Source organism: Salvia miltiorrhiza, chromosome 1, assembly GCF_028751815.1.
Source record: "Salvia miltiorrhiza cultivar Shanhuang (shh) chromosome 1, IMPLAD_Smil_shh, whole genome shotgun sequence".
Lineage (NCBI taxonomy): Eukaryota > Viridiplantae > Streptophyta > Magnoliopsida > Lamiales > Lamiaceae > Salvia > Salvia miltiorrhiza.
In genome coordinates this window covers 13,982,774-14,006,255 of record NC_080387.1, presented here as the reverse complement: position 1 = coordinate 14,006,255, position 23,482 = coordinate 13,982,774, and the positions used below count along the sequence as shown (strand labels likewise).

Sequence of the window (23,482 nt, the reverse complement as noted above, 5' to 3'; positions counted from 1 at the left end):
AGTTTAGAAGGCGGCGGTGGTGGCTGAACTTGAGGGCGTTCGAAGGCGGCGGTGGCTGAACTTGGGCGGCGGTGGCTGAACTTGAGGGGGTTCGAAGGCGGCGGTGGCTCTGAACTTGAGGGCGGCGGTGGCTCTGAACTTGTGGGCTGAACTTGGGGCGTTCGAAGGCGGCGGTGGTGGCTGAACTTGAGGGCGTTCGAAGGCGGCGGTGGCTGAACTTGGTGGCTGAACTTGGGCGACGGTGGCTGAACTTGAGGGCGTTCGAAGGCGGCGGTGGCTCTGAACTTGAGGGCGGCGGTGGCTCTGAACTTGTGGGCTGAACTTGGGCGGCGCTGAGGAAGGAGGCAGCGCTACCTTTTGTGTGTGTGTGTGTGTGTGTTCTGCCGGTGTGTGTGTGTTCTGTGTGAGAGACGAGAGAGAGAGGGAAAAATGGACGGGAGAGAGAGAGAGAGATGAGAGAGGAGAGAGGAGAGAGGGAAGTGGGAAAAAGTGACGGAAGAGAGAGAGATGAGAGAGGAGAGAGTAGAGAGGGAAGTGAGTAATTTAAGGGATACTATAATCTTACCAATTTTATTTTCAAAATTATTATATTAATTATATTAGCTTTTAATCTCAGCCCTTGATTAAAATCGATCTAACGAACGAGATTATGACTCTAGACTTTGCAAATATTTATGTTCTTGTTAAACTCTCCCCTATATATATATATAGGGGTGCGCTCCAATGAGACCCTTATTTTTCGTGAGACACTGAGACCCTTATTTTTCAATGAATAAGACATATATACTGATGAACAAGGCAGTATATACTAATGAATAATGCAGTATATATTCGTTCCCTCCAGGATTCGAACTCTGAAAAAAAAAAGTTCGCCCTCTGTGTACAATATTAGCCATAAGATTGATAAAATAAACGCATGAGACCGTGTCTAAGATCTCACTAAAAAGAGGGGGTCTCATTGGAGCGCACCCATATATATATATATATATATATATATATATATATATAGGGGAAGGCTAAAATAAGTACACTTCTTAAGATATGAAATAAAAATCATTTTCAGCCCTTAGATCATCAAGATCTACGGTTGATTCATCATCCTGTTGGATGAATTCATGGTCATGAGTTCGAATCCCAAAAGTAGCAAAATTTTATTTTTTGCAATTCATACATTTATATAGCGAATTCATACGTGTTCTACATAAAATTCATACATTTTTCCTAGTTCTTATTTCTTATTTTAAGAGGTGCTCTCACTGTAACCATTTCCTATATATATATATATATATATATATATATATATATATATATATATATATATATATATATAATGGGCCCTTATTTTATTATGCCCCTCTCCCTCTTTGTCAACGCTTCAGCCTCGTGTCTTGGGTTGAAACCCTAAAATCATTCTCTCCATCTCTCTCTCTTCACCTCTTTTCAAATCCCTTCGGTGAAATCCTAGATCTTTCAATGTTTCGCCACTTATGTGATCTGTTTATACCTTAAATCAATTCATCTTACTCCATCTGCACTCGCCTCTCTTCGTCTCCTTTGGGTGAAACCCCAGCTCTCTCTGCACTCGTCTCTCACCTTATGCCGCCATCGTCCCATCGAAATCTAGTCTAAGCTCATCCTCTGTGGTTTTGTCTCTCTTCCTTCACCGATTACTCCCTGTGATGGCATTTCCTTGGGAAGATCTCCAAAAACTGAGGGAATTTGCTATTCCCGACACTCTATATTTGTTTGATTCGGAAGAAAATTTCTTGGAGCCCTATTTCCCAACCTCTGTGCCTGGAGCCCTATCTTCTGATTATCTCAGTCCGACGAGTCTTTGATTGGTGCGATAGAGGTGTGGCTTGCAGTGAAGGTGATCGAAGATAGGTGCAAAGAAGAGGCTCTTTGGGCTTTCGCCCAAGAAGGTAAACCTCCGATTTATCGTCGCCCCTATCGTCTCCTGATGAACTCCGATGTACAGCTGGTGTCCTCTGTTCCCCCTATTTGTGATGCTATGTTCTCTAACTTTGACTCTTTTCTTTTGCGTGAGGAAAAATAGGAGGATATGTTTATTAGTGACGAGATGGCGGCGATGTGGAGATCCTGCTACCTGCATTTTATTAGGTGAGATATTCCATTTTTCTGATACTCTATGTGCTTGTGTCTCATATGTCATGCGATTAATTATTTGGGAAATAGTTTGTTAGGTCTTAAATGATAAGAATGTGCTCATAGAATTTGAAGTGTCCGGAAACACATCTATTTTGTGTATGAGATGATTTTTTATATATATATAACTTGCTGGTTTCACAAGTTGTTTATGGTTTAGTGTTGGCTCTATAAGGATTTTTGGGTGTGATCTTTTGTTGGTGTTGGTTGCTTTGTTTGATGGTATTGACTGCTTTGTTTGAAGGTGTTGGTTGATGTCACTTTTGGTGCCTGCTTTGTTGGTGTTGGCAGATAAACTAAAAATAAATGATTAATTGCATTCACTAAAGTTCTCAACCTTAAACGTTGTGCTTGTGCATTCTATACATGTTTACAAAAGATAACTCCAAAAATAAGTAAAACAATAAATAATCTTCTTTCAATAGGCATCTATATCTTCTTCAAGTTGAAGCAGATGCACCATTCATGCAAGTCCCTCTGTTGTCCCTACATTCATTCCCAACTGCAAAAGAAGTTCTTCACTCCCATTAAGGTTCCCTTTCTCAATTAGGTAGAATATGCATTCCCTATAAACAGTTCAATTGTGATACGATCCTTACCAGATCGTTCAAACGAACACGCAAGCAGAAGACTTATGAAAACGAACGATAGATGAATGGAACAGATAATGGAAATCCCAAAACCTCTGAATCTAACCCACGGAATGATATAGGCGATGGAATCCCTATACCCCAATGTGATGTTGACGCAGCAACTTGGGGACGATGAATGACACCCGACGAGGGTTGGTTGACTCGCCGTTACGTCGATAGATGAATTCGTCTTGAAATTTCAAGAGGAATTCGAAAACTCTCAAGAGAAAATAAAACTCACAATTTCGATAAATAATAGGTTCAATTTTTGACCACACCTAAAAGCACTATATTATGGGCAAAATTAAACCTAGTCTAATAAGGAAACAACTTAAATAAAATTATAATAAGCCAAACAAGGCCCTTATTCCTAATTTTCGAAAATAACCCAATAAGCTAAACTATTGGGCTCTAAAATAACAATGCCGAAAATAAAATAAATAAAGTCTTAAAACTTCGGCCCAAATGCACATAAATAAAAATCAAACGTAAACGTGTGCTATCCAACGCGCCAACTCCACCGTCTCCTATTAGCTTTTTTATTCCCCTCCTTGACCACGAACCTTGGGCTGCATCAAATTGGAACTTCAAAGGTTTAAAGGGGAGCATATCCTGCCTAATTAAGGCATCCTTCTTCAAATGGGGGATTTCATAACAATTATGCCCCTTTAATTTACCTTTAAAATTTTGATCATGTAACTCTATAGACTTAGAAATACCTTGTTCAATGTAATTGCTCTTAATTCCACTACAAAAATTCGCGGAAATACCTGCCAAAATTATTGGCGGCAAGGTCGCCGCCGGTAATTAACGGCAGCCCACCAACAGCGCAGCAGGCGACCTACTTTTTAGAAATTACCGGCGGCATTAAAATCTCCGTCGGTATATCTTAAATAAAATTCTATATTATTATATACTCCCTCTGTCCCACCAAGCTTGAGTTGTATTCCTTTCCGGGCTGTCCCGCCGAGCTCGAGTCATTTCCTTTTTTTGGCAAAAATTAAGCAATTTAAAGCACTAATTTACAAAACTAATTGCATCCCTTATTACCTTCCCTCTCCTATTTTATCACTTTATTACATTATCTCTTCTACTTTATCACTTTTATACTACACACTTAACACTAATCTACAACTTCTTAATTCTCGTGCCCAAAAGAAACGCCTCAAGCTCGGTGGGACGGTGGGAGTATTAATTACCGACGGCTTGCCACGCTGCCGATAAACTAATGCGGGCTGCTGATTAGCGGCGGGAAATTGCCGTTGTTGTTCCTCATTTAAATTAGGGCATTCCCTTTTCAGCAGCCCCCCGCCACGCAGCTACCCCCTGCCCCCAGCCCACCCCCCACCTCAATCGTCGCCTGAACCGCAGCTACCGTCAGCCGCCACCGCCACCGGAACCGCAGCCACCGCCGTCGCCCAGCACCGCCCCCAACTCCCAGGTGCTCTGTCACTTTCTTTCTCCCTCTCTATTTCACATCTCACTCGTTCTCTCTCTTTCTTGTCTTAGTTCGATCGACGACGCCACTCCGCCACTGCCTTGACGACGCTCCGCCGTCGACCACCACCGTACGCTTTTGCTCTCGCCATTTTATTTATTTATTTATTACTATTATTTTGTTAGATTAAAATTAATGTTAATTAGATTAATTTTAATTAATTTATAGTTTGATTAATTATGAAGTATGATTAATTTTATGATTAATTTTAAATTTATTTACTATTATTTTGTTAGATTAAAATTAATATTAATTAGATTAATTTTAATTAATTTATAGTATGATTAATTATGAAGTATGATTAATTTTAATTAGTTAGATTAATTTGTTAGTTTATAAAGTATGATTAAGTATGAATTTGTTAGATTAATTTATTTATATTAGCCAATTTTGTTAAATTAAATATGATTAAGTGAATTTTAAGGGAGTCAGAGGTTTTTAGGACAATAACTTAGGTTGATTTGGAAATTAGGATAATAACTTTCGGACTTGTAAAAATAGGACACTAATTAATAAGTGTTGCACCCGTAGGACATTTCTCGGCCAATTATCGAATTTTTGAACTTTCCCGCATGAACCAAGCACATGACATCTTATCTGGAGCCGTAAAAATGACGTGCTTGCCACATAATCAATCCTTTCGTGCGGGTTGTCATGTGCTTGGTTCGTGCAAAAAAGTCCCAAAATTCAATAACTAGCCCTTAAATATCCTGCGGGTGCAACGCTTATTAATCAGTGTCCTATTTTTACAAGTTCAAAAGTTATTGTCCTAATTTCTAAATCAACCTAAGTTATTGTCCTAAAAAATCCTCTGACTTGAATTTTAAGTATGTTAGTATGTGTTTAAGATGAAATGATATGTTATTATATATTGTGGAATATGTTTAGGATGAAACGCACTAAAGCAAAACTTGCCATAACAACAGAAATTCTCTCTCACAATATAATGGAACTTTAGATGTTATTTGCAAGAGATTTATTCCATAGCACCTATTCATTTTCTTTCAACCTTTGCAAGTACTTTAGGATTAATTCCAAATCATCCATGAACTTTATTTTCGACAAGTTCATAAACTAATGCAATCATAACTCAATTTTTTCAATTTATAGCGAAACAGATACGTTCAATATACTAGCATTTGCATCCCGTGCAATGCACGAGAAAATATTTTTATTTTTTATATTTATATAAAATCAATACTAATTCAATTATTATGCTTCTAAATATAATAAAAAATTAATTTTAATTGAATATTGAAATAAAAAATAAGAATTCACAATTAGAAATTTTAATATTATGAAAAACAAAAACAAAAACAAAAAAATAAGTTAAAAAAATTTAAAATAAAATACTAATTAAAAAGAATTAAAAATATATTTATTCAAAAAGATGAGAGAGGAGAGAGTAATTTATAAAACTTTAATAGTTAAACAATTTTAATTTTTACATTTTAAATCAAATATTTTCATAAAATATATCATATTAAAGTTCTTATCATGATCTTTAATTTAATATGCATATTAAATATTTTATAATTAATCGAATTTCATAATTTTGGAAAGAAATGTAACAACAAATAAGAAGTTACAGAAAATGAAAATAAAAAGAAAAATATATAGTTTAAATATAAACCTCAAATTTTATTATATTTACAAAATTATCACTCAATTTTAAAATTAATTTGAAATTGATTTCAAATTGAAAATTCCTTTTTTAATATAGTATAGATTTCAACTTTGTTACACACATATGATTCATGAGTAATATTTAGCGAATATGGTTCAGATATTCTATCAATGTGCAAAAAATTGATGTCATGTCATTTTTTTTTGTATTTAAAACAATTTAAATACTTCTATTTTATTAAAAATTAGAAAATACATATTATTGCAATGATTTATACTCCCAGTGCCCATCAAAAATGCGATCTGATTTGAAGGACACATATTTAATAAAATTGTTAGGAGATTTGTATAAAGTGAATAAAATAATTTATTAAAGTTAATTTATTAGATAATTGATAAATAATTTATAAGCTAAAGTTTTTATAAATATTGAATTAAAAATATACTCTCTCCGTCCATGAAAGAACTTCTTAGGAGGGAGTGACACGAGTTTTAAGAAAAAATATTGTTGAGTGTATTGAGAGTGGATAAAATGTAGTTGAGTGTATTGTGAGTGGTGAAAAGATGTTATAATTAATATTGAGAGTTGTGAAAAGTGAAAAGTAAGGATTATAAGTGATGGAGTATAGTCCAAAAATAGGTAGAAAATTCTTTTGTGGATATCCCAAAAAGAAAAGATATGAAGTTTTTTTGTGAACGGAGGGAGTATGTAATAATATAAAAATATTATACTTTATTATGAACGCATTAAAAGGATAATAGATCACATTTTTCGCGTACGGGAGATAAAAAATCGCATCGAAATCTAAACATTTACGAAAAGGGGTATAAAAGTCACTATAAAGTATTAAATTAAGTAGTGTATCTATTATGTTCACCAAAATAGTCAAATATAACTCAGATATCCATGATTAGAAATTTAGAATATGCTTCCTCCCCTACCGGAAAAAATAAAATAAATATATAAAGATAAATTCGAGATAGAGAGCGAAGAAACGTATACATTTTCACTTTCACACTTGTCTTCCTACAAAATCATTTCCTCCGCCAATCATCCCTCCATTTCCTGCAACCTCTGCAAGCTCCTTCACATTCATGTCTTCAGCCTCTTTCACCAGCCTCCTCACTTCCGACCACCACTCCACCACCACCTCCTCCGCCGTGGGCAGAGGCCTCGGTGATCGGATAGCACAGAGAACTGGCTCTGGGGTCCCCAAATTCAAGTCCCTGCCACCGCCTTCGCTGCCGATAACTCCCCCCTCCGCCGCCTCGCCTTCTTCCTGGTTCGCTATTCCGCCCGGCCTCAGTCCCGCTGAGCTTTTGGATTCTCCGATTCTTCTGTCCGCTTCCAACGTCAGTTCTTCGCTTCCATCGGAAACAAAATAAAAAAAATCATTTCTATACTTATTATGCGTTTCATGGATTTTAAGCAGCTTTTAGGTTTACCTGAATTTTTGGGGTTTTTGCTATTTCAAAATACAGATTTTACCGTCTCCGACCACCGGGACTTATCCGATTCAGGGTTTCGGTTGGAATAGTAGTTTCAATACAAATCAGCAGGAAGAGAGCAAGCTTGAACGCAACAACTTTTCAGAATTCTCTTTCCAAACCCGAAAGCCTTTGACATCTTATAATTTGGTATGTCTAATTTATTCTCTTTTTGTTTTTTTGGTGCTCGGTTGATCTTCTCTGTTCCCGCAATTGATCAAAACTCTCATAATTTGACCAAAACATGTTGAAATCAGGGAGAAGAGACATGGAATTACCAGCAATCCGCCAATCAAAACGTTCAATCATCAGTAGACAAACCCATCACGAAATCGGAGGTCAAGCAAATGCAGAGCTACTCGCCGGAAGTGGCTGCGATCCAGAAAAACGATCAAAGCTGCAACGCCGCGCAAATCGAATACAATCACTACAATCAAAATCAATCATCATCGCAGAATCGAAAGTCGGATGATGGTTACAACTGGAGGAAATACGGGCAGAAACAGGTTAAGGGGAGCGAAAATCCGAGAAGCTATTACAAATGCACGTTTGCCAATTGCTCCATGAAGAAGAAGGTGGAAAAGGATTTAGATGGACAGATCACTGAGATCGTCTACAAAGGCAATCACAACCATCCCAAGCCTCAATCAACTCGAAGATCCTCGTCGTCTTCATCGGCTTCTTCATCCGTACACCACCAGTCCTATTCTGCACACTTCAATGAAATCTCCGAGCAGTCGTATGGCCAGGACCGGATCGATTCTTCCGCCGCAACTCCCGACAATTCGACGATTTCGATTGGGGATGATGAACTGGAGCAGAGCTCGCAGAAGAGTAGATCCGTTGGTGATGAGATCGACGATGAGGAGCCTCATCCCAAGAGATGGTATATATCCCAATTAGGGTTTACTAATTTCCAATTAAAATTTATGAATATTTAATTAGAGATTATTAATGACAATTATGATTGAATTAGGGCAGATGCATTTTCAGATTGCAGATTTCTTCAAAATCTAGGGCTAATTTTGATGGTGTGTTTGGCAGGAAATGCGAGAGTGAGAATGATGGCGTCTCTACAGTTGGAAGCAGAGCTGTAAGAGAACCGAGAGTGGTAGTTCAGACGACTAGCGACATAGATATTCTTGACGACGGCTACAGATGGAGAAAGTATGGGCAGAAAGTGGTGAAGGGGAATCCAAATCCTAGGTAACAATTTGTGTACTTAATGAGGAATTTGTATGAGCGTATTCTTTTTTTTAAAAAAATTAACAGTATTAAATAAAGAAATTTAAAGGCCGCAGAGGACTCGAAGCCAAAACCTTTGGCCTTGGACATTAACCCATTACCGCTTGGTCAACACACGCACACTATACGAGCATATTCTTGATACTCATTGTTGGTGATTGCAGGAGCTACTACAAGTGCACGACTGCGGGTTGCCCGGTGAGGAAGCATGTGGAGCGGGCATCTCATGATCCACGGTCAGTGATAACAACGTACGAGGGGAAGCACAACCACGACATCCCTGCTGCTCGTGGTAGTGGCAATGGCAGGCCGAGCATCAATGCAGGTGCAGCCATGGCGACTAGGCCGACTCCATTGCCAAACAACTCCACTTATCCGATCCCAGTCAGCGGCTTGAGGCCGTCCCTCATGGAGCCACAACCGGGCTATGGCATGGGAAGCTATGGGTATTCGAGTTTTGGGACCTACGACGATGCACTGTTTTCCAGAGCCAAAGATGAGCCTAAAGATGACTTGTTTCTCGAGTCATTGCTCTGCTGAATATGGATAGACCTTGTTGAGTTCACTGTGTGTTGTGTGTGCAGAGGAGAGGGGTCGACATGAAGAAGAACACAAAATTTGGGTTTTGAGAGAGGGTTATTTTTTAGTAGGTGAACAAGTTAGGATTCGATTTGTTGATTGTTCATTTTTTGGGTTCTTAATATTTGTTTGTTACCACATGTATATTTCTTGTACATCCCGAGAGATATAGCATCATATCGCTGAAGTTTTTTAAAAATTTAATACAAATATATACGTTTTACATGGTGTGTTTTGAAAGAGGGTTGGAAATTAATGTGCATAAGGCGTGTCTTCAAATACAAACATGCTCCACATTTTAAGGTAAGAAGAAGCACGAGTTTGTAATTTATCAAAAAAAAAAAAAAAAAGAAGAAGATAGAAGCACGAGTTTGTCAAGATTTTGAAGTTGCTTGCCATTCAATGTTGAAGCACATGTTATACAATACTCCATCTGTCCCTGAAATAAGTTCATCTTTCTTTCTTTCCATTTTTGGACAACTACCCCACCACTAATAATACTTTATTTATTTTTACTTTTCACTTGTTCACCACTCTCAATACTAATTATCACACTTTTTCACATTTTCATCACTCTCAATACTAACAAAAATTCACAGGGAATTTGCCTTCTTTGAAATCTAGCTGACATAAATTTTTGTGAAATCAGATGGTCTTATCATCATTCTAGTTATAAGAAACTTGTAATAAAAACGTATTGTATAATTTTTGCTTATTATTTTAATGATTTGTAATATTATACATCATAATATCTAACTTTGCAATTTCAATTTAAAAACGTACATGATTTATTTTAATATATATGACTTTGATGTTATTAATTCTACATTAACACATTTCATTTTAATTCTATAATAACACAATTCATTTTATTTTGTTTTGAGAAGTGAAAATAACAATAAAATATAAATCCTAAAGATAAAAGATAGTACTTCTCTAAAACAAAAAGATAATTTAGACGCAATTGGATAAGTATTTGATGTGGTAAATTGGTAATCACAAAACGGTGGAGATGTGTATTGAAAGTTTGGGTGGTAGTGTCGTCATCGCTGACGTGTGAAAATGGTGATGCGGTCTAATTTGAATGGGTCAAATATTGAAGAGGAGTTCCTTGGCGCGCACGGTGAATGGGTGGGTGTGGTTAAAGGTCAACTCTCAGACATAGACAATAGAAGCTTCCTCTCTTCTCTCTCATGTGGGCCCCCCCTCCTCTTTATTTGATTGTTATATATTTCTACCCAATCCAATTTATCCAACATACGCTGCAAGATGTCAACAATTTTAAAATTTTCATACAGATAAATTCCATCCCTATCACATGTTCACCAGCTAATACTCCTTCGGTTTCTATCGAATTAATTTATTATTTATTTCTTTCTTTTAGTGGATTATTCTATTTCTTTTTAATATGATTGTATAAAAGAAAGTAGAATTATATTTCCTCCGTTCACAAATATTACGTGTTTATTATTATTTTCGTCCGTTCATAAAGATTGTGTGTTTTTCTTTTTCAAAAACTTCTTTTATACTTTAAACCTCATTCACATTCAATATTTAATACTCACAATTTACTTTTATAATTTGGTGAGCCCAATACTACCCTTTAACACTAAAATTACATCTTTCAATTTTTTTATTTAAAATTATTAAAATATGTGTCATCCACTCCACCACACACTCTTTTTGAACGGAGGGACTAATATAAAATAACGCGTATCAATACTTCATAGGATTAATTGTATATAAACTTTTAAATTTTCAATAAATTTTCATTTTATACATAAATTTTAATTTATTTTTAAAATTACTCAATTATTAATTTATTTCATTAGTGAATCAATATTTATGTCATACAAATATATTTATACCAAATATGTATATTTATATCATGTCACCACGATAAAAAAATAGACGAGTATACAAAATAAGAAAAGATTAATAATTTAGTAATTTTAATAAAAAAAAAATTTAAGTGCAAAATAAAAATTTATTAAAAATTCCATAATTTATATACAATAAATATAACGTAAACTGATTATGTTAAAGGAAATGAAACCAAAATAAAGTGTTAATACTAATTTGAAGACGAGCCATATCTCATCCAACTTTGAGCATATGTTATGATAACCGATCGCATTAATATTAGACTAAGGGGGTGTATTCGTTCAGGAATTTTGTAGATTTTTAAAATTCAAGGATTTTAAAAGTCTATGGATTTCACAGAGATTCTTTCGTGTATTTTGGAAAATATAATAGGAATCTACACAGATTTTGGACGAATTTTATTATAAATTTGACGTGATTTTTACGGATTTGAAATCAAAAGTCCCAGCATCCGTTGGCTCAAGCGAGCGCTGGACCCAGCGCCCAGTGACCGCTGGGAGCCAGCGAGCTATATAAAGCCCCGCGGGCGCTGAACCCAGCCCTAATTTCCTCTTCTCCACCCAGCGCCGCAAGTCTTCTTCCCCAAATTCTTTTCTTCCAAGCTCCTTCTGCCTGCTATCCGCGGTCGCTGAAGCCCAGCGATCGCTGGCTTCTTCTACCTGCTATACGCGGCCGTTGGGTTCCAACCGACGCTGGCTTCTTCGAGCCGCGGTCGCTGGATCCCAGCCGACGCTAGCATTTCAAGATTTTCGAATCCTCGTGTTTCGAGCTCGAATTTGTTCATGTGTATTTTTTGAATGAAATCAATGGAAATTAGTTCAATGTTAAAATCCATAGATTTTTAAATACACCCAGATTTTCATAGAGTTTTAAATGTCTTGAACGAATACATCCAGATTTTTATAGACTTTTAAAAGTCTTGAACGAATACACTCGAATTTTCATAGACTTTTAAAAGTCTTGAACGAATACACCCAGATTTTAAAAGTCTGTAGAAATCTATTAAAATCCTGAACGAATACACCCCCTAAATTTGATAGTGTTTATTTTATTCGAAGATCCACCATCATGTCATTAATGTAAAGGATAAATATCAATTTTTGATTTATTATTTGAGCGTTTTTTCAAAAATATCTCACCCTAAACATAATTATAAAATAATATTTATTGTTTTATTTTTTTGTCTTGTTTATAGCCCATAAAAATAATTCGACAACCGATAATTGACATGTTCCGACTAATTGACATATTGGCAGTACATCTAGAAAGAAAAAAAAAATCCACATATTTGAGTAGTAAAAAGCTGCACCTAAAAATACCCAATTACAATAAAAAAAATTATGCACATTGAATGCTCACATTTATGCACTACATCTACACCATGAGGCTCACAAGATCGCTCCTCCTACTTCTTCCGCCGTTGTTTTCCCTTTCTTCATCACCATCGGCAGGAAGAGGGGCAGTGTCGTCGCCAAGAATCCCGAGCCCTCATCGCCCAAGGTAACCTGCATTGGGCAGGTCAGAGTCAAGTCGTAGAAGAAGGTGAAGTAGTATCGTCGCTGCATCAACGGTGAGGCTAGTTTCCATAGCACTTGCGAGCTCTCATTTCAGCACGAGCAGCTTCTGCTGTTTCTTTTGGGCACGAGAATTAAGGAGCTATTGTTTAGTTATTTAGTATGTTTGTAAATTTATGATTAAGTAGTTATTTATATAATTAATTATATTAAATTATTTTTAATATAAAATTAAAATTAATTAATTTTGTATATTTTTTTTAATTCAAAAATACACCCCCAACCCGTCTCCCATTCCCCTCCATCTCTACCAGGCTACCACCACCACCACCACCATAGCACCACCAGAACTAGAGAACCATCTTCCCGAACTCGTCTTCTCCATCCGTGGGCGGCCTTTCGGTCGTGTAGTCGCCGGGAATCGAGCGGGAGAAATTTGGGGCTTAGGGTTTCAGACGGATAGGGGTGGCGACTTCACGACGCTGTTCTGAGACGGAGAAAGAAGAGGGATAGGGGTTTCGGCTTGCTGTGGCTGCTGAATTTCTGGGGTGGCGCCAAGGCGCGTTCACCGGAGTAGAGTTTGGGGGAGGGATGAGGGGTTGGGGACGACTAGGGCTTCAGAAGGAGGAGACGACACCTCTTCCGTCTCCAAGGGAGGAAGCGGCGCGAGATGTCTGTGTCAGATGGAAGGCAAGGGGTGAACGGCGGTAGGCGTGTAGTGTTTATATATGTACTTTTATTCGTCCAAACCTCATTTAGTAAGTGATTTTACTACCCATTCTCGTCAAACTCATATAATAATACATACTTCCTCCGTCCCAAGAATATGGGGCATGTAAATTAAGAAAATGTAGATGTAGATATAGTAATAGAGAGATAAATTAAATGAGGAGACAAATAGAGAAAGTAGTGAAAAAAGAGAGAGATAAAGTAAATGATGAGAGAGATAGATAGAGTAGATAAAGTAAATTATTTCATTTTTTAGGTCGAGACATTATAAATGAGATGCCTAAAAAGAAAATTTGGAACGTTATTATTGGGACGAAAGAGAGTATCAATTTATCGAACCAGTTTAAAATTTATAAGAATCTACATACTCAAATATAACTTGTAACAATTATGATATAGTAAAAGATATAAGTAACAAAATAATGATGAAATGGAAGCTTAATATAAAAACGAAAAAATAAAAAAATCCTTGAATGCACAAGACGCAAGCTAAGGATCCGCGGCTCTAAAAGTGCTCGTAAAAAAAAATGACAACGCGCAGAAAAGCCTACACGTTACCACAAAAAAATAAAAATCAATAAGGAAAATCCATGTTGGAGTGATAATCATCCTTGTTGTGATAATCTTCAAAATCCATTTCATTCGACGAACGACCCTTCGCAATATTGTTCATAGTACGCATCGCGCTGCTGCTATTATGATCAACAACAAAGTTGCTCGGCTAAAATCCCAGATCCTCCGCATTTCTGAGGCAGCTTTTTATGCTATTAGCCAGATTTTAAGGCACGCGCGGACGTTGCATACCTTTTTTAGGGCGACATGGTCTGCGCTTAGGCGGCACTTGCTCAACAAGCAGTTGCATCCCATAACTAACCTGCGCCTCAAGTCTGCTAATACGATTAGCAATGTCCACTTGATTAGGGGTGAGCCCCTAAGACTCCGCCTCTTTTCCATAGTACTCGATGGTACATTCTCACCATCCTTCCGAGCTAGTGTCGGATCAGCAGCCAACCCTCGAACGCCATCGGCCGCAGCCTCTGCATCCGGTATCCCAGCAGGAAGAGATCGTCCTTCGGTTTACGAATGGGTGCTAGCTTCACAAGAGGGAGATTGAGAAAGCCACCCTCCATCATTTTATGTCTCCACCTGTTCCCGACTATGAGGAGACCGGCCAGCCGGAGCCTCCTTCCCGAGCACTCCAGGTAGAACGCCGTCCGCTGCGAGCTTCGAATTCTTTTTCAAAATTATATCCATCTCACCTCTGACAACGCGCCCGTCGTGTGGCGTGATCAAAATACTTGTGTATGCCTCAGACGGACAATACACGCTCCTATGCCCACAACTGGACTGGTTAGTCTTAGTGGTAAGCTAGGGTCGATCCCACGAGGAGAGAGGAACTACTTTACTCTTTGGGTGCACAAATTGAGTTGTCACGGTCTCAACCTGTTTATCTGCACAAGTAAACTTAAACAAAGATCAAATATAAAAGGGGTAAGATTTAAGTTAGGTCCTGACTATTGTCGATATTGGTTTCGGTCATAGGTATACTAAAGATCCGTCCATGCTCCGTATAATCTCAAGGCATGGCCCAAAGACATTGGGGCGTTTCAAGATATTACACTTCACATTTAAGATGGTTGAGTCCCTTGTAGTCACTTGGTCCGAAGGTCACACATTCCCCAGTCACAAGGCAGTGCTTCACTTCTTCTTAGGTAATAGTCATACCCGATACTCTCCAAGTATGACCCTCACCATTCTTCTCTCCTAAGGTCCTCGGCTATGTACGTTCAGCAAACATGCCTCCCGGGTTAGACATTTTCGGCTAAGAACCAACCGGTCATTGACATGCTTACGGCACAGTAGGCACTTTCCTTGTTTGGTAACCATGGCTTTATACTTCGTCACAGTTGATGGGTATTTTCTAGAGAAGCCCAAGGTCGAGGAAGGACAGTGTATCCCATCAATCATTTCCTCGCCTTCTGGATCTACAACACTTTTTGTTGACGCTGATCAGCTACTCGGTCGTAGGTATACCGGTTGTCACGCCCTAATATACCCTGGCCTTTGCTTGACACGAACAACCTTTTACCGAACGGAGATCACCCGTTAGGCCCCTACTGTCCACGATTCAACACATATCCTTCCAGAACCACTGGACTCAACCGAAGGCACAATAGCTTCCCGAATGTTTACATATCGACAATAATCATTTTCTTCCCTCAAATCTCACTAAGAGAACTACTCACACATAATGGAAAACATAAATGAGAAATAGAATAAACAAATAAATAAAATGAAATATGAAAGACTTGATGTAAAAGTACCTAAGGCAACCGCCTTGGCTTTGTTCTTCACAACAGAATTGAAATACGTAAAGCAAATAAATTGTTTGGTGCGGAAAATATAAAAGAATTGAAAGTAAATTGTTTTCTTGGTGAACTTACTAAAGTTTAAGTCTAAAGGAACACTAAAAACTAATGTGTAAGTATGAAAATCCGTCCATCCCTCTTTTGGCAGCCACACATGCTGGTCTTTAAATAGCAGTTCGGTAGCAATCAAACTCTAGCCGGCAGACCATATCTGGCAGATGATTTCCTTCCATATTTAGCTTGATCCTTGATTGATCCGATTGATAATGGATCTCCAGCTGATTTAGGGTTGATCCCACATTCTTCCAGATCCTTCCATTGCTAGAATTCGCCAGAATCTTTCGGGTAATTTCCTCCACACGTCTTTTCATAAATAGCTTTAGCTGCGACTGTTGTTGATGGGCATGATCGTACTAGTTGCATCCTTCGTTTAGCCTTACACCAAGTGGTACACTTTAGAGGTTCCCGAACCTTGAATGGTTCTGGCCATATGTGCTGACCGCGACTGGCTATCATGGCCTTACCAGATGCTTCCTTCGGTTGGCCTCACACTACGTAGTACACTTTGGAGGTTCCCGCTTCTCGAATAGTTCTGAGGGGTACTTCCCGAGCTCTCTTCCTAGGAGTTCTATTCTGGTAGCTTGGATAGTTTTGTTCTAGTAATGCCCATTCTGACCATATTTCGTGCATATGCCTTTTTTCGAGCTTCCTCCTCCTGAATACCTGTTTTCTCCCCTAGACGACTTATACAAACATAAAAAAAGAGAAATAATAGGGCCAAATGGCCCAAAAGTCGAAGACGCATCAACCTCCAAAGGAACCACTAGCCGAGTCAAGGGAGCCCAAAACCGAGAAAGGATTCTGAACATTGCCTTGATTCGCACCTGCCTTGGGCAGAGAAGAAATCCCGCCACATGTTAGAGGAAAATCCGCAGAGGAAGAACTACCTTTCTTAATATCCGTCCTAACACCCGACACCCCAGAAGAGGTGTTAAGCTCCTGTAAAACAACGTGTAGAATCTCCGGAGTTGGGGAATATGCCGGAGCTAGACTGTGGTGGCTTGTTAGTGTTCGGAACATTCCCAGTTAGCGTGGGATTATGAGCCACGCGACGCTAGCCCGACTTTTTATTCTTACGTTGACTTTTTAGTTTTCACAAACCCCTCGTCGGTAGTAGTAGGAGGGGGAGGGGGGGTTCTCCGAATCAGCAGCTCTCCTACACTCGTGAGTAGAATGACCAATACCAAGATAAGAATTGATTTTCATACCCGAAATCCACAACGAAAGAGCGGTCACCGCACTGAATATCTAAGGATTCGGGGACATAGCCCATAACATCCATCTCATTGAGGACATGAGCAAAATCTCCGACAAACGCGGAAGTAGATTGGCCATCAATCTTGATCGGGGCTCCCACGTGATGGGCAATACCAGAAATCACCTCCCGGTGCCACAGTTTATGAGGAAGATGAAAAATAAGAATCTAGACCTGGGCTAAAGTGGAAAAGGCTTTATACGGATCAAAAAAGGGAACCCACGCCTGGAGATGAAGGTAGCCGGATCAAAGGCGCCAAGAGGTTTTGGCGAGGGCCGCTGCAGAGTCCGCAGCAGCCGAGAAATGCAGCGTGAAGTATCCCCTTCCGAGAGGGGCGATATGCCATAGCTCAAATTTCTTCCATATAGCAGTAAGCTCCACACGTAAATACTCGACGTACCTAGGGTTATCACCCTTGTGCAAAATGAACGGTCTGTCCAAGATATATTCAAATTTCCAAACTTGACGCTTATGAAACTGGGGCGAGATAATCAGCCAAGGTTTATCTACAACGATCGATGGTTTCATCACAGTGAAATAATGGGTAAGCACATCGGCAGGCCGAGCGGTATTCTTCGTAAGCATGGAGGCGTAAGTGACACGGTCATGAGGGGGAGTAGGGTTATTGACTGATAACGACAAAAAATTATCGTGTCAGATTCAAGTTAGATACGATTTCGATACATGTCGCTTGTTAACTTAAATATATATAATATATTATTATCTTATATTTTGTTCCCTCAAACTAATCTCCATTTGAAAATTTTATGCTCTGTTGCATTGAATATGTTCCAAAAATAATTGGTATTTTCATTAGATTTGAAACCAATTTTTGTGTAAAATAATAGATTATGCATTGTTATAGTTTGCTACTATAGATTTTATTATTTTCATTTCGTCGTCGTGTTGTGCGTGTGTATTTAGATTTTTATTGTATTGTGTACTGAAAGTGTCATTATTTTTTCGTGTCAACACAGTAGATATCGACTTATATTTGTGTTCATGTAGTGTCAATTAAAGTTTGGACAATTCACATCGAATTTGTGTTCAGTTCGAGCATATATTTAAAAGGTTAGGTTCAGGTTTGATCTTAACAAATCGGATCATTATCAGGTCGACGTGATAGCAATATGACCCGCACTATTTGTCAACCCTATCATATAGTAATACTCGCTAATTACCAAAGTTTGTTTAAATTTATAAAATATCTAATCAATTAAGTATAAGTTGTTAAAATAATTGATTGTCCATTTCAATAAAATCTGAACGTATAGTACTATTTATTTTGAATTATTTATTCGTTCAAATTAAATTGAATAAAACATTAGTTGTCCCATTCATATTGAAGTAAAGAAACAATTTTATACATTATATGGATAAATTATAACCTTTTTTAGGTACTGAATTGTTGAAGTTTCATGAAGAATTGACGTGAGATCCACACTGAATACCTTTACTTAGGTGTATAAAATGTAGAGTAATATTTTATTTGAGTTTTCAATTTGTGAAATCTAATGAAAAATCAATGTAAGATTCCAATTGTATTCTTTATTTAAGTTTTCAATGAGTGAATTATCATGAAAATCGACTTGAGGTTTTAAATTCTAGAAAAATGAGAATAGAAAATTCTGAAATTTTCAATGTATAATTTTCAAATAACTAATACGCCCTCTCGTGCGATGCGCGGACGAGACATATTTTATACTACTTTAAAAAAAATTATGTAATATCAAAATATCATCATTTATGACAATGAAACACATGTTGATAAGTAAGATGCTTCTCATTTAATAAATAAGTTCGTGGTTTGAATCACAACACAGAGAATTATGGAATCATTATTGATACTCTTTAAGTAATGTATAACAATAATATTATCAACTGAGTGAGTATAATATTAAATTTTATAAATATCATATAGAAATAATTATATTAAAAATAAGAAAATAAAATTATGATGACCACTAACACAATATGAGATTTTTTTTAGAGTGAATTTTTAAAATGGCCACTTTCGTATTGTAAAATTAAAAATTGTCCACTAAGATAAAAATATTAAAAAATGGCCACTTGTCACACCCCAATTCTTGAAGGAATAAATATAATCGAGGTGTGAATAATTCATAGAAATAAACAAGGGAAATACCTTGTTAAAACCCGAAATAGGATAGAAAGTCAGGCTAGGCCCCTTTGGATCACAAGTTTTGTTTCATGCTTCTGACAACCGACGTTCATTAACATAAAACTATAAATTTTAAATTGAAGCTCAAATGAAGTCATCTTAAGTTGAGAAAACAAAAGATGTATAAGAGTAATTGCTACAGCGGAAGTCTAACATAGGAATTTATCTCTAGTCTCAGCTCCGTCCCGTCAGCACCGGCCAGCCAACCTGAAAACATTTGAAAGTATTTTTGGGCTAAGTACTAATGTACTTAGTGGGCATGCATTTTCATAAACATTTCATATTTTCTTAAAGGCAGTTTATCCAATCATAATTTACATAACTTAGAAGGTTTTAAAATGAAATAACTTCTAAGCATGTTAAAATATTTTCTTTCATTTGTGCGCACATGTCACACTCCCTTTCCGTTACTCGCTGTGATCCCGGACCTTTTAGCCACCGACGGATCCATTACTCCTGCTTTACTTGGACTGAGGGCGTAACCCAGCCAAGTTCCCATTAGGGACCCAATGCTCCGGAACACATCCCATCGAGCACCCTTATAACGCCTCATACATGATTAGTGCCCGATGGAGATCAACCCACCAGGTCAGCTAATAGGTGTACACAATTCTCAAATAACGTGTTAGGTCAAGAGAGAACCTCGATCGATTCATTGTTGCGAGCCTTAAACGGAGCAGAGTGCACAAAATATTTTATTGGATAAACAGTTTGCATTTAATAGAATAAACAATTTGCATTTCATTGAAACATTTAGAGCTTAATAACTCAATCATACTTTATACATTTGGAAAGTAAGCCCACCTGGATAGGCAAAGCCTGAAGATCATACACATAAAAACCTGTCTTGGGAAAGCAGCGCTAATCCCCCTGGTCACAAAGCCTACAAGAAATTCTATTCTTAATAGGTCTCGTGATGCTAACTTAATATCTTAGGGAAAATACTTAACATTCTATAATTCGTCACGCCGGGTTTCAAAATTTAATAAATAAATATTGAAAACTAACTTTCTTGAGTCAAGGACACCAACAATATCCTTACTCGATTTTCTTCACTAATTGTATTTAATGAAAACCAATTTAAATCATAAATATTTTTATTGCAAAATGCTAATGCAATTTCATGACATGCTTAAATATATAATAAGTAATTTGTTTAAAATATGCACATAATAGTAATATGATATTATCATGCAAATTAAAATAATTAATCGAACTTAAGTATGAAGTCCAATTAATTAGACTAGTGCAGTCCAAATATTTAATAAAAGTCAGGCCTGGCAAATAAAAGAACCCAGCCCAACACTTTAAGACAAATCTCAGCCCAACAAATTAAAATAAAACTCGGCCCAGCAGAGAAATAATTTGGCCCATGACATAGCCCAACACCTAACCCTTTTCTTCCTTCTTTTTAAAACACACACACAAACACACACACACACGCACACACACACGCAGCTGCGCAGCAGCACCCTCCCCCCTTCGCCCTCTTCTCTCCTCCGGCGGTAGGCGTCGCCGGCCACGCCGCCGCCCCCGACAACCCTCTCCCTCTCCTCTGCTCTACTATCTCCCTCAAACAGACGCCCATCACCTCCCTCTCTCTCTCTTCACGTCGGAAGCCCGCCGCCGCGGAGACTCGCCGGAGGCGCAGCAGCGACGAGCCGCCGCCACCAGCTCTCTCTGACAGTGGCCGAGCAACAGCGGCACCTCCTCCTTCTCGAATCCGGCGACCACAGGACAGCCATGGCCGCCACCGACCAACTCCAGCCCCCCTGTTCTCTCTGGATCGGCGGGCAGCAGGAGCATCAGGCCACCGCCGCCGTCGCCAATCCCCTCTCTCTCCTCCGTCCGTGGCCGAGCAGCAGCGGCCATGGCCGCCGAGCTCTGCCTCCCTCCGCTGATCCTATCGAAGCAGTCGCCCATCCCCCTACCCTCTGCTCCCTCCGGCCGACAGCAGCGAGGACCGCCGCTGACCGCCGCCCCCTGACCTCTAGTCCAGCCCTCTGCAACCCCAGCTCAGTCCATCTCCCTCTGTTTCCGGCGAGCAGCAGCGGAAGCCGCCACTTCGCCGCCCCTCCACCGACTCACACACATACCGCACATACTCAACAGGACACACATACACAACAGTCAAGCCTCGACCAAGCCTCGACACAGCAAGTTCAAAAAGTTAAAGCTTCAAGACTCTTCTTTCATAAAGATCTTTTCTTTTCTTTTCCTTTCAATGAATCATGCTTTCATTTATAAATATATGCACAGACTATGAATAAACATGTATACAGATTGTATGCATTTATGTAAATAATTTGTCATGCTTGTGAATTTGTTATGAAAATATTGAAATCTTGGTTGGTGTTCTGTACAAATGAGATAGCTGTGTGTGCTTGAAACAGAGGCAAAGTAAATTGAGGTAAACACCTTGTGATGTCTGTGTAGGGGAAGAGTTCTTTGAATGGTGGTCTCTTGTTGTATACTTGAAACTCCATGGATAGGCTGGAACGAGAGAGTAATTTGAAGGATATTTGAGTTGCTAGTGAAAGTGCAAAGGATGGGTTTCCTTCAATTATGCAGAGATATTTGAGGGCTGAAATTAGGGGAGTTGGTGGCTGCCAAGCATGACTAAATCTTGACTTTTGAAGTTGATTGGGTTGACATGAGATGGAGTGGGGTGGCTGATAGGAAGCATGGGTGAAGGAGTCAAAAATGGTAGGAAGCGTGCAAAAGAGTGGGCGCATGGTTGAGATGGGTGAAGGAGTAAAAATGGAGGTGCTGTACTTGGCAGCTAGGAAGCGTGGGTTGGGCTTCTCTTTTTGGGCTTAATTATTAACAAGGAAGGCTTAATTAAGACTAGGGCCCAAAATAATATTTGTCGAGGCTCAACACATTCAAAATAATTAAAGCCTAACTTAGACTTAAATTAAATCATGTAGTATTAAAAATAATATTAGCATATAGAATTAATCACATTCATATAATTCAATTTATGCAATGCACATAAATTCAAAAGACTAAATTTTATAAAAGCTTTTGAAAATAATTTTGTTGGAATAAACTCGTTTTCATTTCTCCGGCATAAATCATCTTAATCTAAGTTCAAAAAAATTCTAAATTTAATATAAATAGGCGGGGTGTTACACCACTATTACCAAAATACCCTTTCACATTAAAAATTTAAAAAATGTCCACTTTACATCACCCATTTAAAAAATCCCGCAATTCACAACCAGTCGAATTCACAACCAGAATTTTTTGTTTGTGAATTCACAACTAGTCGAATTCACAGCCAAAATTTAATTCACAACCAAAATTTAATTCATAACCAGAATTTTTTGGTTGTGAATTCACAACCAAACGAATTCACAACCAAAATTTAATTCACAACCAGATTTATGTTGGTTGTGAATTCACAATCAGTCGAATTCACAACTAGAATTTATTTTGGTTGTGAATTCAAGTAGTTGCGAATTTGAGTTTTTAAAGTTTGAATTCACAATTAAAACTGTAATTTATTTTGATTGTGAATTTATAGATTTGGTTGTAAATTCAAGAATATTAAGTTGTGAATTCATCGAGCTAGTTGTGAATTCAAGAACATTAAGTTGCAAATTCATCGACCTGCAGGTTGTGAATTCTTAAATCTAGTTGTGAATTTAAAAACATTAAGTTGTGAATTCAAGAACATTAAATTGTGAATTCATAGATTTAGTTGTGAATTTAAGGATATTAAGTTGTGAATTCATCGAACTGGCTGTGAATTCAAGAACATTAACCAAAATGTTCCAAGTAATTAATTAATTAATTAACTAACCACCATTATAAAATAATTAGAAAATACTCTCAATCGAGTTTTAATTGTGAATTCATAAATCTGGTTGTCAATTCAAGAATATTAAGTTGTAAATTTATCGAGCTCGTTGTGGATTCAAAAATATTAAGTTGTGAATTCATAGATATTGTCTTGAATTCAAGAAAATTAAGTTGTGAATTAAAAAAAATTAAGCTGTGAATTCAGAAATCTGATCATGAATTCAAGAATATTAAGCTGTGAATTCATAAATTTAATCGTGAATTCAAGAACCCGAATTATATGCTTCAGAATACAAAATTTCAGGTCCAATAACATGCCAATTTAGCTTCATACTTTATTCTTTAGCCGACAAGATTAATAAATAATAAAACACTTTTACATTCTTCAAAATCCAACAAAACAAAAGCAAGACTTTTGGCCCCTAAACAAACCCCAAAATCAACTCAT

At 37.8% G+C, this 23,482-nt stretch overlaps 1 protein-coding gene and 1 long non-coding RNA gene across 2 annotated transcripts; one reads left to right on the top strand and one right to left on the bottom strand.

Moving 5' to 3' along the window:
• The first annotated feature begins 6,785 nt into the window (after positions 1-6,785).
• On the top strand, positions 6,786-9,459 carry LOC131006655 (probable WRKY transcription factor 26). Its single transcript, XM_057933820.1, has 5 exons — positions 6,786-7,275; positions 7,405-7,560; positions 7,668-8,296; positions 8,455-8,616; positions 8,820-9,459. Exons 1-5 carry the CDS (start codon positions 7,018-7,020, stop codon positions 9,193-9,195), a joined length of 1,581 nt encoding a protein of 526 aa, XP_057789803.1. The 5' UTR covers positions 6,786-7,017; the 3' UTR covers positions 9,196-9,459.
• Positions 9,460-19,141: 9,682 nt separating this feature from the next.
• Positions 19,142-22,355, bottom strand: LOC131006654 (uncharacterized). Its single transcript, XR_009095686.1, has 2 exons — positions 21,646-22,355; positions 19,142-20,110 (listed from the first exon to the last, which is right to left on the bottom strand). It is a non-coding gene; the product is annotated as an uncharacterized LOC131006654 (long non-coding RNA).
• Between the last annotated feature and the right edge of the window lie 1,127 nt (positions 22,356-23,482).